The following is a 17,431-nucleotide window of genomic DNA, read 5'->3' on the forward strand; positions in this document are numbered from 1 at the left end:
TAATGTCAGCTGCCAGGTGTGCACCAATGAATTTGGTTCTGTTGACCAGTTCCATTACAGAGCCGTTGATGTGCAGTGGGGTATGGATAGCATGGGCCTTCTGAAGTCAACAATCATTACTTTCATCTTATCCACATTAAGAGACGTTGTTGCCCCAGTCCACCAGTTGTTGTTTCTCCATTTTGTAAGCTGGTTCATTTCCATTGCTGATGAGACCAAACACCATTGTCATCTGCAAACTTGATGATGGTTCTTAGAACCATAAACAGCCGTACAATTATGAGTCAGCAGAGTGAACAGAAGTGGGCTGAGGTTGCAGCCTGGGGGCTCAACATGATGGTGTTTCTGTCCAGGGTCTCTCTGTCAGGAAGTCCAGGACCCAGTTGCATAGGGAAGTGTCATAGCCTAGCAGACCCAACTTCCCTATGAACTTCTGAGGGACGATGGTGTTGAAAGCTAAACTGAAGCCAATGTAAAGCATCCTAGCAAAAGTTCTTCTCATGTCAGAGCTGGAAAAGCACAGTACCTGTTCTTTCTGAGAAGGGATGGACTTCGGGCATGTATGTCGTTTAGGACATCAGACTGTGCATAGATGTTGTTTAGGTCATCTGGAAGGGAGGCATCACTACTGCAGACATCTTGCTTAGCTGCTTTGATGCTCCAAGATAGGTTTACCTTTGCTGTCCTGAGGGCTACCCTGTCACCTAACCTAAAGGCAGCATTACGGGCTTTTAGCAGTGCACATACCTCCAATGTCACCCATGATTTCTGATTTGCATATGTTCTGATGGTGTTTGAGACAGTTACACTTGTTAATACGAGGTGCGATCCACAAGTTCCCGGAATGCATTTATTTAAAAGCATACACACCAAATAACAATTAATGGTGAACAGTTCCTTCAAAATAGTCACCCGCTGATGATTTCAACAAAGATTTCAATGATGATGATGATTTCACCTACGAGATTTTAACCTTTCGAAGCACCTCTGGAAGTCGTTTTTTGTCAGTGTGGTCAAGACGTCGGTTGTTACCGCTTGGATCTCCTCCACCGTCTCAAATCTGCGTCCATTGAGCCTCATCTTCATCTTAGGAAATTCAAAAAAAATCAGACGGTGCTAAATCAGGGGAGTACGGAGGGTGGGGAATGGCAGTAAACTTTGTAGAAGCCAAAAATCCACACGCAGTCAGAGATGTGTGAGCTGGTGCATTGTCGTGATGCAAAAGAAATGACTTGTCAGCCCACATCTTCCTTGTGGATGACACCCTTCACATCAAAGAAGCAAATGAGCATTGACTTGGTGTTTCTGTGAACTTGTCGAGCTTTTTTGGGTCTTTTAAATCACTCATTTTCACGAACAACCCTTCACAGACACAACCGAAGTTTAAACAAGAACTGTGACTTGAAAAACAACTGCGCTGACGTTATAATGCGTGATAACAGCTCTCAAGGACAAGTTGAACTGCTATCTAGCGGCGATTGATATAACCAAACCCTTCTGGCTGCAGAATTAAATGCATTCTGGGAACTTTTGGATCGCACCTTGTATAGTCAGTGACTGATGATGCATACTAATCTTAAATGATCTGTTAATAAAAATAATAATTAATTACATTTAAATGGCACTTTTCTCGCTACTGAAAGCATTTAGATAGTGGGGATCCACTTCAACTGTCACCAATGTGTAGTTCCCACCTGGATGATGCGATTGCAGCCATTATTGCGCCAGTATGCTCACCACACATTAGGTATTAGGTGGTGAAGGGGTGAGAGAGAGAGCCAGTTAGAGACAGGGGATGATTAGGGAGCCAGAATGGACGGGGCAGTTTAGCTAAACATCAGGATAAATCCTGTTGGCCATAAGTGAAAACTGCTTTAAATATGGTCCAGTCCGTGTGATCAAGACAGTCCTGCCGGGCTGAAAGTCACCTTTAGCCACACCCTGAATGGTCTTAAGAATTGGTTTGGACCCTTTAAGCAGTGCTTTTTTTGCAGGCAGTGGTGTCTCTGAAACATGATCAGAAAAAAAGAGATGTGGGTGGGATATGTCTTTGAGTAACAGGGATGAGCCCGCTCTTACCAGTTTGAGATGTCAGTTGATTAGGACAGTTGCATTTCTACTGAATGGGGCCAATGCAGTTAGTTCATATTACTTGATTTTTAGATAGATAGAAAGATCAAACTTTGTTAAATAAATAAATACATAAATAGGCAGATAAGTAAGTAAATACTGCTGTTGGACCCCAAACACTTCTGCTGAATAATTTGTTAGCTGAAAGTCCTCAGTGTTAGTGTGTCAGAGAGAAGATAGGCAGCATTGTTCATAATGGCTATCAGTTTTATTTTAATTCCCCCTCTTCACTACTACCTCCAGAGTGTGTCCCATAACTGAGCCTGCCCTTTTAATTTGCTTGATGATTCAGTGGGCCTCTCATGAAGTGAGCACACTACAGCATAGAAAATTGCACTGGCCATCACAAAGTTATAGAAGATGTGAAGAATGTCACTTCCCACATTAAAAGAACACAGTCTTCGAAGGAAAAGAGCTTGTTCTGCCCCCTCTAATATAGTCTCTTATGTAGTTCCTCTGTGTTCAAAGACCAGTCCAACCTGTCATTATTGTGGACCCCTGAGTACGAAACTGGTTAACGCTGATTTGCTGCTGTTTTTTGAAATGATTTGGATAATATTACTGAGACATTTACAGCAGCGGCATTAAAGCATGTAAATCAATAGCATGATCAATTTGCCAAAGGATCCTCTCAGGATTACCTGGTGTTCTTCCTTTTTGGAGGGCTGTGTGTTTGAAGTGGTGCAGCATGTTCAAAGTGATGAATGCAACAAACAAGAAGCCACATTAGAGAATCTGACTTCCATGAAACATATTTAAATATTTACACAGTTTACTAAATTTATCACAAGTACAAGTGAGGAGACCAGCTTGAATCTCTGGTAGGAAAAAAAATCCCCCACAAAGCAACCACCAACCCGATTTCTCAGCTTGTTGCTAACTTTAGCTGAACTTGCTAAGCTTCCACAATAAAAGGTGCCACATTTAGCAGTCAGTCGTGAGGCACGCAGGCTGTCAATACAGTGTAATGCTGTAAAGGCACTGCACCGCCATCTGATGTAGCTGTGAAAACGTACTTTTCCCACTATAATGTTAATTACTGTGCTTTGTGATTGCAGAACACCTGAAAAGTCAAAATTTACCATAAATATTGATATGTTTATTATATATTTATGTTACAAGGGTGTCTGGGCCTGCTTGGAATAGGACTGAATAACTTTTAAGTGACAGTGCTACTTTTCTTATTTCTTTATGCTTGTTGAAGTAATAGTTGCAAACCTTTATTTAGATAGATAGATACTTTACTGTGCATTGACATTGATACATTCTGTTAAGTAATAGAGGCAAAACCAGTTCAATTTTTTTTTGTTATAAGGATTATTTTGAAATCACCCCTTTTTTAGTCTTGCATAGTAAGACATGCCGTCATTTTCTGATTTTATTTAATCAGGAAAAGGAAATTATTGGTGTAGTATTCATAAAAAGAAGGATCATTGCTAAAAGTAATACTTAAATTGAATGCAGCTTCTATAAATTTAAAGTTTAGACACCACTAGTAAAATGTGGACAGTGTTTTTTTACTATCTGCAGAACTTTCATGGGGAGATGGCACTGGCAGGAAGTGATGAAGGGCATCACCAGGATGGCAAAGGGTAGGTTTAAATGTCACCAGTAACCTCGACACAAGAGAGACTCACATGTGTAAATGGGGAGGTGCTGTATATGCCAGCGTGGGAAGGCAGGTGCTACTGGAGGCAGTAATTCCTGTTTTTCCTAGGTTACCAGAACTGGGAATACTGGTAACCTGGGAGGAGCAAGTCTTCCATGATGCCATTGGGCAGGCAACACAGCTAGTGTGAAGTGAACCAGAACCCTGTACTTCAAGTAAGTGAAAGTGTGGCTAGGAGACCTTCTGGACGATAGATAGATAGATAGATAGATAGATAGATAAGATAGATAGATAGATAGATAGATAGATAGATAGATAGATAGATAGATAGATAGATAGATAGATAGATAGATAGATAGATAGATAGATAGATAGATAGATAGATAGATAGATAGATAGATACTTTATTAATCCCATTAAGTAGCTTTGCATCCCTCTAGACGCTACTAGTCACAGAAAGTATTTTGAGCTTTGGCTTGGAAGTAACTCCTGGGGCAGAGGCAGGATTTAAAGCTGCCTTTAGTGTGTAAGTGAATGAATTGAGAAGTGACTTTAAGGTGAAGGCTAAAATCCTTTTATTTGAAATGCAGGTATTTCCTATGAACTGAAGATTAAGATTATTTTTTATCTTTTATACACTTTGTGACGCTTTGAGATTTCACTTCTGGCTGTATTTTTTTTCTTAACACATTTACAATATAAGGATCATAAATAACTATCTTACTGTGAAGAATGACAAAAAGACCAAAGAAATAGTATTTGACTTTAAGATGCAGAAATCTATTTGTTCACTCATCATTGTTCTGAGGGAGGAAGTAATAACAGTGACTGAATATAAGTACTTTCGAACTCTGCTAGATAGTCATCTTAATAAGATTATAAATGCAAAAAACACATACTCGAAACTTGCAATCAGCGCTTATTTCTCCTTCATAAACGCAGACTATTTAAAAGTGTGCAAGGACCTCATGTTGTCCTTTTATCGCAGTGTGATCCAACCTGTCATCACTTTCAGCTTCATTGCTTGGTTTTATGGTCTGACAAACCAAAACTTAAAAAGCTCCAGCAGATTACCAAACATGTAGCTGAAGTTATTGAGCTAATGTAGGGAATTTGGTAAGTGTGTGTCAGAAGGCAATGTTGAGAGAAGGGGAGCTGATCTCAACTGATGACAGACACGTATTACATGCAGAACTTAACTTCAGTGTGTCAGGAAGAATAGCCGCTTTAAAACCCACACACATTGCTCCAGGTATTCCTTTCCTGCCAGTGCCATACTTTTTTTTTAATAAGTAATATCGGATATAATGAAAAATTCCAGAAGTATGAAGTTTTCATATATATCATGTAGCCATTTTTGATAAAAAACATACTGTCAAACTGTTATAAATATTTACTAAAGAATCTGTTTTTCAAATGATCTAAATATTTTTGAATTTCTGTCTCAGGGTTAATGTGTCTTTTGCTTTATATTTTGTGTTATATTCTTTCTGACTGGATATAACTGAGAAGGGAAATTTCATGATGTCTTATGTAAACATGACTAACTTAAAACCCTTGGAAAAATACAAATTTGCCCGAGAATGTCCTTTACAGTTTTTAAAATGCAGTGAATGATTTCAATTTATCCTCTTGGGCTGCCTTTATTTATGGATTTGGTGGCAACTTATGACAACTTCCTAGCAGCTATGTAGAGAGGCACTACAGTCCTTATATTGGTACACTTTAGTTTTGGTACTACAAAAATGCATCTATTACTCATTAACTCTTATGTAACAAGTGATTCTTTTGGTCTTCTTAACACTTACAAAACATCAGCAGATAGGGTAATCATCTCTGTGCATTGTGGCATATTGGCATGGTGGTTAAATTACTTGTTAATGTGAAGGATTCACTGGTCTTGTACTAAATATGGAATATCAGTTATCAGGAGATTAGGGAGGTTATGCTTTCACTTTCTTAGCCGTATTTAATATCAGTTGAGCCACCTCAGGACACTCCAAAGTGAAGTTTTGTTAGTTAGGTCACATTGCGGAGATGAATAAAAACTTTGTTGATAAGTTGAAAGCGTTATGAAGACCCAAAGAAGTTTTTCAAAAGGTCTGTCTTGTTACATATGAGTACATATGAGTAACAGATGCATTTTTACAGTACCTAAACTCAAGTGTTACCCTTATATTTATTTATTAACTGGCAAGCTCTGCTGCCCTTGTTGATCTTTTGTAAACTCTGAAATTGATGACCTGTTGATTTGTCAATTCTGACGCCCTTTCAGTGTCTGTTTTTTCTTCTTGAAATACACATATCATTTATTTATTCACCTCCTCAGATATTATGTTGTACAGTTTAACACAGAACATGAATACACCAATTGTTGCTTTCAAATTTGTTACAGATTTATTTTTGTCTTTGTGACAACTTTGCATGATGCTATAGCTGTATGTGATTTGTATTAAATAAATTAAAATTCTCTTTTTAAGGTTTGGGATGGACCAGCCTGTATACATCAATATAATCAGGGATCCAATCAATAGATTTCTCTCCAACTATTTCTTTCGTCGATTTGGTGACTGGAGAGGTGAGCAGAACCACATGATTCGAACACCAGGCATGAAGGATGAGGAGAGATACCTAGTAAGTTTGGTTTATTTTCTCAGTCTGTCATGGTTATGCAGTAAATAATATAGTTTAAATAATCATATTCCCATGACTTTCTCCAAAACTTATATTGTAAAAGAAACAACCAATTGAATCTTTGTTTAGACAGGAGAAAGTCTAGAGATCATTGTAATTTTAACCCAAAGAAGCATCCATCCACCATGCATGGGTGAAAATGTAATTCTGAGAATGTTAAAGGTGGTATTTTATAGCTTAGCCTTCTCCATCTCACAAGATGTTTTGCATGTATACCTCATAGGCAAGATGGCAGTGTTACTCTTTGCTGCCTTTACTTGTCAAACATATATACAGTATGTACCACCCGTTAAAAGATGTGACTGTGCACAAGCCTACAGTGTGTGTCTCGAGACACTAAATAACTTGGACAGAACATCAAACTTTAGCTAAACAAGTAGAACAAAGTGGAAAAAAATCTGACCAGTCATGTTTTACAAAAATTTAAACTATGTGCAGACTTATAAATATACACCTGATATGGTGTGCTAAATTTTCATATATTCTTGCACAGTATAAAACATTTGTATGAGCATTACTACAGGCTTGTTCATGCACCTCAATCTTTTTGATTGTGTTGTGATGTCTTCATGCTGTGTATTCTTTCTCTCAGTGGCTATAGCCAGAGCTTCCTGCCTGTTTCTTATTCATGCATATAGCAGACAAACTGGTCATGATTTTTATGTTTTACTGCAATGTATATGGAGTAAAGTACAAGAAAGGCCTACAAAATGAATGTATTTACTGGCAGGGCAGGGTACGGTAGAGACTACCAATTTTTCCTTTTTTATTAGCTTTAAATTTCAAAACCTTCAATAACTGCATTCAGTACCCAGAATTACAAAAATGAAAGTCAGTCCAAGCAGGAAAAAAATCAATGAACTGATTGTGGTAATGTCATCATGCTGCCTCTCAGCTTTGTGAAAAGCACAAATTTTGGAGAACTAAAACTAAGTACGTTAAGCTAGAATATAAAGTACTCTTAAAAGCCACCACTTGACCATCTTGATCTAATGGGGGTAGATTTGTTGTATTTATTAGTTCATTACTTTTTTGGTGAATTTTTTTTTTTTTTTAATATAGACTGGTTATTTGACTATTTAGTTAATCTGCAGTTGCCCAAAATCACCAAAAAACTGTTGCTTGAAGCCACGGTGTAATGCAACATTGCTCTGATTTTAGTGATGCATTGCGACAATGGCATAGTTTGATAATAACACTGGACTGATAATTTAGCTCTCCATTATTTGGGTTACATCCCTAGCTGACACTAGCCACTGTTTCAAGTAGAGGATTTGAGACACATGTTAGAAAATAATGTCCTTTATTCAAATAATAGAGTGTTAAAACATTTACATTTCATCTTAACTTTGTTTAGTGCTTGGCTTGGTTTTATTCTTTTCCGCTCCATGTTAATGAAAGTAAGAATGTTTTCTATTGTTGCAGACTAAGGCCAACTGCCAGCATTAAAACAGCCATTATGGTTTTTGGAAAGAATTACTATTACAGCTTTGAAACGAAGCATTCCCTAAACATTTACAACTTTATTAGACATCACACAGAACCTTTATCCCATCACTTATTTCCACCATAAATCTACATGTAGCTTTTATTATTAGTATTTTTATGTGTATAAAAATAGCATTAAAAGCGCACAGTGCTGCGTGCTGTAATGAAGTCATCTTCCTGAAGTGCCACTTTCAGACCACATCAAAAACATACTGCTCCTGTCACTTACATTACGTTTTCTGATTAAAAATGATTAGAGAGAAGAAAAGCCAGAGGGAGGGTGGTTCTGTAAGATGTGTCCTTGCTGCAGGAAATTACAAGTGAAGTGGCACTTATCCCAGATGTTGTAGTTGTGCCTATTAAAAATAGATTTGGCACACCTAACTAGTTGTGTTTCCATAGTCATACTGGGATCTGCTTACCTGTACTCAAAAACCTTAGTTGACATCTGTCGGTGACTCAAAGCTATTAAATCCATACAAATTTGCTCATGTTCAAGATTTTAAAATCTAAATTATTTCCCTTCTCTATCATCATACACATGGTGTTACTGCACTGTCATTATTACCCCCTTTACATACAAGACTCACCCATAACTTTTCACTTTCTTGCTTCTAGGTTTAAATGCTGAAAAGCATTCCTTACTCAGCAGCACTCATGCCTAGGTTGTAACCCACTGTATTTTTCTTCCTGTTTTGATTGGGTGAATAGACTATGAATGACAGAAGAAAGATTGAGGTACCAGCCGGGCAATCCTGTTTAACTGTAGAAGAAAAAAAAATAGAAAGTCCAGTGCTTTCAGCACTTAGATTACAGAGGCTTCAGCAGCCAAAGGTTTAGCACTTTAGCGAGAGCTCTGTTGCCAATCGAGGTCCTAGTCCAAAATAAGCGCATTCTTCTGAAGACCACCCGTCTTTTTAGTACCCTGGATGGATGGGGCAAAGTCTTCTCTGGATGCTGGGGGAAGAGCTTGATGGTGCCCATAGACATCTTCTCTGAACTGCAGTGGAGAGAGAAGAAATTGTTAGCAACAGTGCCCCCTTCTCATCCCATGGTGGCATTGCTTACCTTCTCAGAGCCTGGAAGGTCTTCCCCAGGAGAGCAATTGAGACACTGGGTATAGCAGTAACCTAATATAATACTGAGGTTCACATTAACTTTATTCAAAGGTCACTGAATGCTTCCACTAGAGTTATAAAATACACTGTGTGGAGCTTAGAAGACATGTCAGGTGATGCACATTGTGCATGGTTAATTTCATAAACTGAATGCTCACCAGTTGATGTCAAGGAATCTGGCTACTGGCAGAAATGAAACATTCCCACCATATTATTTTCACTGCATACTGTTTTGACATTATCAATTCACTTGAACCCACATCATGAACTAAATTGGCACTAACCCAGGTTAACATTCTTCCAAACCATGGTAGGTGCTTTGACAGTACACAGGGTTTAAGAAGATTACAGGGATGTCAGCAGGCTACCAGGGACAACAGCTAGGGCAAGACTGTATATTATGGGAAAACTCCAGGAATAAAGAAAGAGCCAACTGTGACAGCGGGAGAGGACTTTCCAGTGTGGGTGTACAAGAGCTGCTAAAAAATGGCATTCCTCATAGGTCTGCTGTATGGTAACATTGACTGCATGGTTCAAGTTCATGGCTGCAGGAACACTAGGAGCCATTAGTCGAGGCTCAAATCTGGCGTCTCCAGAGAAAGTTAAAGGCTGCCCCAGGCCCTGAAAATGATTCTGTGGTTTAGCCAGAAATGACGGGAATGTTGTAGTGTTTAAGGCAATCTCATAGCCAGAGGCCCTTTGAGTGTAAGAAGAAAGTGGATTCAGGTGGTAGTGGGAAGAAGAGAAGACAGGGTCTATAGAGAAAGAGAGAGACAGAGAGAAAATGAAAACATGATGGGAGGGGATAGAGAGAATGCTATGGTGAAGTATTGTGGTGGGCGAAGGAATAAGCCACAGAGCCATATAGACACTGGGGTTTTCAAAGCCTGTTTACTCCTGTTCAGCACAATATTCAGAAGGGTGTCCATGTTGAAGATTAGTGTGGAGGAAGTGATTCCACAGTTTTGAATTTGAGACCCACCTCTTCCATTCTATTAATTTAAACATGGTCTCATGTGAAAGAGCTTTCTTTTTGTGAACTACTTTAATTTTCTGGAGTTATTTATCCATGGGTTGGAGATGGTGGCACTGACCAGAAAGCAGGAGACAGAGCAGGAGGTGGCAGAGTTAAAGATACTAAGATTTGCACTGGGTGTGACAAGGATGGATAGGATTAGAAATGAAGGACATTAGTGGGTCAGCTCAAGTTGGACGGTTGGGAGACAAAGTCAGAGAGGCGAGATTGCGTTGGTTCGAACATGTTGGTAAACCAAAATCTTGACATGACTAGGATACAGTAGTTAAACCAGGCCAATGCAGTAGCTACCAACACCACCTTTTCCCAGAAAAACACTTTGACCATAAGAGTAGTCAGTTTGATGAGCCACACCGAGAGAAAGTGGTGAAAACAGGCAGTAGAAAAGGCTGCCACAAGGGAAAGGGATTGCGTGCGTATTATTATAGCAGACCAAGTGAACACATCATGTATGAAATAAAAAGATGAGGTCTACGTTGATTACTTGGATTTCGTCTTAGATGGGCAGCACAGTATAACCCACACTTAAACAAATATAAAATGATAACATCTGTCCTTCTATCACGTGATTACTTGTGAACTAGTAGACTAACAACTTTGATCTTGGTCTTAATTGAACATGTATGGCCTGATATATTCTGGAAATGCATAATAATGTAGGTAGTGGCATACTGGCAGGTGCACTATTGGTGGGCAGATAGGTTTATTATAATTTAAGCATGGTCCCCGCAATCCCATCTTTTGGCAAACCCCAGGAACACGGTACATGTCTGTTTGGAATTCATAATCAAGTGTAAGTTCTTACTGTACATTTGTCAACAATGGGTGGAGAGTTTATTGTTGTTTATCCTTTTATTTTAGCACAGAAAGTTCACGCATTTCTCTATTTTAACAGTGGCTCAGAAAAAAATGTATGCTTTTTGTATGTTGTGAGCATATGACTGGATGACTTTATCTTTGGATTATTAGACATAAGAAACATAAGATTTTCTTTCATAAATGTTTTTGATACTTACTGTTGTCCAGCATTGCTCAGTATTAGATCCCTTTCTATCAAAAACTTTGATTTGTCTGTTCTCCATGTAAATATTACAATAACATTTTTTCTAGGCCACCACTAAAATACATGGGATAAGTAAAATACAAAAGGAATACATTTTGAATGGAGTATTCCTTTAAAGGGACAAATATACTGTCTGTTGATGTGCGGTAACCCTCCAGCAATTTTCCATTTTTTTTCTGAACTTGCTTAACTACTGGGCATTTAACTAAATGTAACACAACAGTTGAGAAAGACATCAACTGTCAGAGGTTTTTAATTGGTTGGATGGTTTGTTTCTTCATTAATTTTTGCAAATATTTTTTTGACCTTGTTACATGAAGCCATATTTTGCAAGTTAATTAATACATTAATTGAAAGAAATGTAAAAAATGTTAAAACTCTAATTTCTGTTTTTTCTTTGATAGAGCTGAATGTTGAATTTTCCTACTGACAACACAATGTGGGATGTGAATTGAGCAAATGTTAAATCTGTTGTTAAACACCCATGGAGTCATTAAATAATCGGATTGAGTGTGATTGAGCACATGGTACATTTTAACAAGTAGTTTTATATTTGTCATAATACACATTGTTTCTTTCTGTCCCAAAGTGCATACAATTACAAATTCTTGTAACTTTGGTTGTGGCTATAGGGCAAGGGGATAGACAAATGACTTATAACTGCGTTGCTAAGAGTTTTCAACCTGCGAAGAAGAGACGTTAAGAGAAATTCATTTAAAATTCAATCGGTAAAAGAGTAGCTTCGTTTTTAGAATTGCCTACAATAAATTATGAAGATCTCCAAGGCAGCTGCCGCAATGACACAATGATGTAAAAGAGTACACGGAAGTAAACTGAAAACTGCGAATGACAGTTAAAAAATAGTTTAGGCCTGGTAATTTTTAGTTCTGCTTCACCTTCACTGCCCATTTTATAATATAATTACTGATCCACCAGCGGAAGCAGACACCTCTTATTATTGTAAATGTTCAGCTGCCATCATTGTGCCTTATTACATTAGTCACCGTTTATTACTTCCTTTAAGCCCTCCAAAATGTCTGCTCTGCCCTCCAAATTAAAGGCTTCCAATATTGTTTTATTTTAAACTTGCATGGAGCCCATTCCCTGTCACTCTTGGTACAAACTTCGGTAACGTTTCTTTTTACATGTCATAATATTACCAAACTTAAAAACTACTTGGAGGCAGATGGCATTAATGTCTTTTCTCTTACACACTACAGACCATGATGGATGTTTCTGTTGAAAACACAGCTTTTCCAGAGCCATTCATCTTCCTGTCCCTCACTCTCTCAATACATTTCCCACAACAGGTGCTCTCCTTTCCAGATCAGTTTTATTGTGAAGTCATTTGACCACCTGCTTTCTAAACTGTATCTTGTATTGCCTGCACACGAAGCTGATGGGTTTAGTGCTAGTTAACAAACAGTCTCTTAGCACATCACAACAAGGCTTTCTGCATGGTCTGTAACTGGTGATTTGGTGCAGTGTTTCTGTGTTGTTTTTCTTTAAACAGAAATATCCTTGAGGCAAACCAGGAGGCATTTGGAACAGCGTTCACTGTATTTTAACGTTTTCTTTGGAGCCCTGATCGTTTTCAGACCCAAGTGTATCAATTCATTTATTCTAGTAAAAAAGTGACTTCAATGCTTTTCCAGCCAGGACAAATGATTGTTACTATACTATACATGCCATTTTCCACTATATTATGGTTTTGATGTGAGTACCTGTAAAAGTTATTATTTTAAAATGGTAATGATTTATTGAATATTGCATAAAAGTAGTGAAGAAACATAATAGTAACTAGCTGTGTTACCTGACTTCACCTTTCTAAGACAATGGGCCTCAGTGACAGTCTTGTCAGTTAATCAGGTGTATTAGAAGTACTTTGTAACTAAGTGCTTTTCTGTACACCATATTTGTAGGTTTTCTTTTACCAAGATCTAATATTATTGGCAGGAGTGTGGTGTATTAGTTAAGGCTTTGGACCAAGATCTTCAAACCCTGAGGTTGTGGTTTCACATCCTTCTACGGACACTGCCTGACCTTAAGCTGGCCACTTCACCTGCCTGTGCTTGAGCTGAAAAAACAAAAGAAATGCAACCAAGTGTACATCAAATCACCAGAGTTGCTTACTCCTGAACGTCCTATACACACTATCCATGTGTAAAACATTTTGGTAATGGTCATTGCAAAGCACAATTTTATAGGGAAATGTATTTTTTTTAATTGAAGAAGTTAATCAGTAGGAATAATGTGAAAGTATATATATTGTTATGATTATTTGATGTTTATCGAATTTCATTTGTTTACACTGTTCATTTAAGTACAGTATTTCTGTTTGTGTTTTACGCCAGGTGTATGTAGTCCTCCTTTAAAGTCCGCAGATATGAATGTAAATGCAAAGCAGTGCTTGAAGTGGATGTACATAAGTGCCGGTACCCTATGTGTTACATTGATGTATTAATGTGAAGAGCCAGAAGCATAGAGAAGTAGCTTTGGCCATCTTGACACAATTTTTGTGACCTCCCCATTACAAACTCAAGCTCCTCTATCAAAGCATTATGCAATTTATGTTTTGGGGGGGTCTTCTTTGCAGTTTGCAGCACCGTGATCAAAGAGCGGATATGAGTGGGTGGTGCCCCCTTGTAGTTTTCAGTGCTGCAACTGGAGGACAACGGAGGCAGAATGGATAACCAAGATGAGATCCACTAGACATCTAAGAATGCGAGTAGTCAACGGCAAAAAACAGCACTTGCTAACAATTCAGCTTTTGCATCTTTCTTGTGTTTCACTGAACCTCCTTTTTCCATTTCACAACGTGATCACGGCTCTTGTTTTCCTGTCCGGAACAAACACAGACCCATCCTCCATCGTTTGTCTGGACTATCGGTCAGCGATGCTATTTACACAAACCATTCCTTGTTTCTGCTGTGTCCTTTGTTTGTATAAAGCATGCTCAGTGAAGCATAATATCAAGGAATATCAACAAAATAAAAAAAAGTTTTGGCTAATTTTGCCTTTTCTATATTATCATCACCAAATTTCAATCATATCTGTATAAGCATTTTTGAAATTTTGGAGTATTTAGTTTTTCTATTGACCCCAAACAGATGTGGGAACAGATTGCAGTGGAAGAGTAAAAAGAAGAAGAAGATCTATTCATCCAACAAGCTGGGGAAAGTGTTCTTTTTGAACTTGCGTTGTGTGACAATGCTGCACTTGTTAACCCATCTAAATATAATGCATTGCCCCCTGCTAGTCTCACAGATGCAGTATTGCTATGGAGTACAATTACTACCAAAAGTTCATTTGCGAGCACCACACATTTTGTAAGCATCCTACTCCACACACCCCTTGTAGAGAATCCACACACGTGACCTGTGCTCTCCGTCCCTTTTTTTTTTTAAAGACACAGAACTTACTTTTCAATTTTTCTTTTTTCAGTGGATAGGACTGGCGAGCTTTGTTGGGCTGAATGGCCTGTTCTCGTCTAGAGTGTTCTAATGTTCGAATTCAGGCAGCATAAAGCAATTTCAGTTACATTTTCAGTTAATAAGATTACTGAATTTTGTATAATTTTGGTCTATTGTAGTAACATTTTTAAAAATTTGGTAGTGTGGTACTATTTCAGTACTGGCATACCACACAACACTAATTTATGTTTGAATGTGCCCAGTGATTGGTGCCAACTTCTTGAATGCGTCCTGATGTTGCAGGTTAGGCTCCAGTTCCTCTCGACCCTGAATTTTTTAAAATCATGAATGGATGAATTTTTGCAATACTAGAAGTGAAGTCTTGTTTCTCCACTTCTTCTCTGCCGCTGTTACTAAAAGGATAATGACATAGAACTACCCTCTTCCTTACCAGTTTTTGTCTTTGCTACACTTAGACCATAGGTGTTCAAACTGTGAATACTTTGTGTAGAAGCTTGGCATTGTCAACAAACCACTCCCCAGCAGTCAATGGAAAATCCCTCCATATTCTGTAATTAAAACAATTAAAATTAAAAATGTATGCTTCTAAGGGAATAGCCAAAAACAGAACATCTGCCCAGATTGGCCATACTACTAAACTAATTCACTGTTTCTAAAGCTTTTATGTAGTTGTTAGGTATGAAATGTTAACAAACTCTTTTCTGAATTAGACAAATGACATAGCCCCCCTCACCCAACCTGGTGGGGCCTGTGCTATTCACAGAGGATGTTGTACTTCACAGACTAAACAGCTAATGCTGCATGTGGAGCTCTGGATCATGAATAAGAATAGTTATCAGTACAGATTTCTCCAAACACAGAGTACCACTTCCCAGGGCATTGAGTCCGTCCTATGCCAGAGTAAAATAAAGCTCTCCATTTAAGATAGACGTCTCAATTTCTGTAATGTAAGAACTAAAATGTTCACAAAATGTTGGTTAGTTTAAGGAGAAGTTAATCTCCTTATCTTCTATTTTAGGTTACAAGTCTAGGTTTTAAGTCTTCAGTTCCAAAGCGCAATCACACACTGCCCAGTATATACAGTGGAACCTCAGTTCACGACCATAATTTGTTCCAAAACTCTGGCCGTAAACCGATTTGTATGTGTACCGAGACGTTCGTGAACCACTGGTTCCACTGTAACTCTGTTTTATCAAAAACACTTGTGTTTGGGAAGTTGTGACAGAAGTACTGTGAAATTTTTATTATGAACACTTTGATATTGCTTGCGGTTTGTTAGTCACCATAAGGCCTGTTGTGTTGAGTACTTTCTTATATCTGTTCTCCTAAGAAAGACATTAAAAACATTTCTCTGCCTAACAGACTATTCCTTTAAATTGTTTTGGTTTAAATATGTTATGAAATTTCATGAAGTGCATTACTGCCTTTAGGGATTCAAAGTCAGTTGCTTGTTGTGTTCAGTGAGGTTTCTAATCTTCCCCAGGAAGATGGCCACTGATGTTATATCAGCAAGAAGTGAAGAAATGTAAAATAGATGGAAACCTCATACCTTTTCTTGTTATTTCTGAGACACTGATCATTATGGCAGTAATACGTAGTATAGTTTACTTATCTTTCATTGCTCAAAAACTCAGCAGTATGAAAACCTGTTATATTATATTTTTTATTAGTAATTTACATTTTCCCATTTCTACAATATTAGTGAAATTATCACTTTTTACCATGTACATCAGTTTTTCACAAAACCAATCCACAACCATAGGTCAATCAGACAGAGTTTACATTGGTTCAGAGCTAGGCAATGTGAAATAAGCACCTTAATTGCTTCATTTGCCTGATAAAACTTAATCAGGATTTTTTTAATTATGGAAAACAGAAGACAGCAAGCCCCTGGTAATGATGCTGTTAGTGAAATGCATAGAAATGTTTATTATTGGATTTCCTGGATGGTACAAGACTGCCACCTACTGTAGGACAGCAGCTCTCTAAGGCTAATGTACTTTATGTGATTCCGATGGTGTTGCCTTTTCTGAGTTTAATTTGTGTGTCATACAAGAACAAAGTTTATTTGTACTCCTTTTACATCAAAGTAAGCTAAGAGTTCAATAACAGATGTTATTTATATGCATTAAAAAAGGTACTTCTAATTTTTTGTGTAGCAGATTTTTATAAAGAAACCTATTAATGGGGTTTGGTTTAGAGGGGGCCACATCTAAGGTGAAGGTGCACATATTATTGCAATAAACACCTCACAAGGTACAAGCACAAACCTCTTTCAACTGCATAAAAGTGATACTCAGATATCTACTCATCCAGTGTCTTGGCAATTGAGTGATCAGCTCACTAAAAACTTTTATGATGTAATAATTATAATCTGAATAATATATGTAATGTGGCATTGTATCAGCTGAATCTCTGTTTGTGGCAATAATGCTGTTAGGCATTTACTGAGAAGCACCACGTATTTTAACCTTATAAAAAGAGGATCGCTGCAACAGTAAATTATCTGATGGTCCTGGTAAAAATGCTGTTGTCAATTCAGGACACTCGAGTTGTTGTTGAGTTTGTTGTTTAAGGTTGCACTTATTTTTAAAATTCAGAAACACTCTAGTCTTCTTAATGTTCTCCTAGACATAATAAAATTGAATCCCTGAAGGCATGTATCAAATGTAAAATATCACCTTATCTTTAACATATTAGCTAACATAAATACACTGTCTTCATATAACGAGTTTACTGATGAAAATGAAAAGAGCAGTTTGGGATGCTGAGCCTATTAAGAAGTACTTGTGCTTGTTGCAAGGGGATAGAAACAAGAGTGACATTGTGAACCCATAAACAAGCTCGCCGTCTGACTCC

The 17,431-nt window shown here is 37.8% G+C and overlaps 1 protein-coding gene across 1 annotated transcript in view; it reads left to right on the top strand.

Annotated features, from left to right (window-relative positions):
- Nucleotides 1–17,431, top strand: part of usta (uronyl 2-sulfotransferase a) — a 396,647-nt gene that overhangs the window by 314,919 nt on the left and 64,297 nt on the right. Inside the window, exon 5 of the mRNA XM_039747559.1 lies at nt 6,220–6,373. Coding sequence (XP_039603493.1) covers nt 6,220–6,373 — 154 coding nt within the window. The remainder of the gene's footprint in view (nt 1–6,219; nt 6,374–17,431) is intronic.

This window comes from Polypterus senegalus, chromosome 3 (assembly GCF_016835505.1).
Source record: "Polypterus senegalus isolate Bchr_013 chromosome 3, ASM1683550v1, whole genome shotgun sequence".
Taxonomy (NCBI): Eukaryota; Metazoa; Chordata; class Cladistia; order Polypteriformes; family Polypteridae; genus Polypterus; species Polypterus senegalus.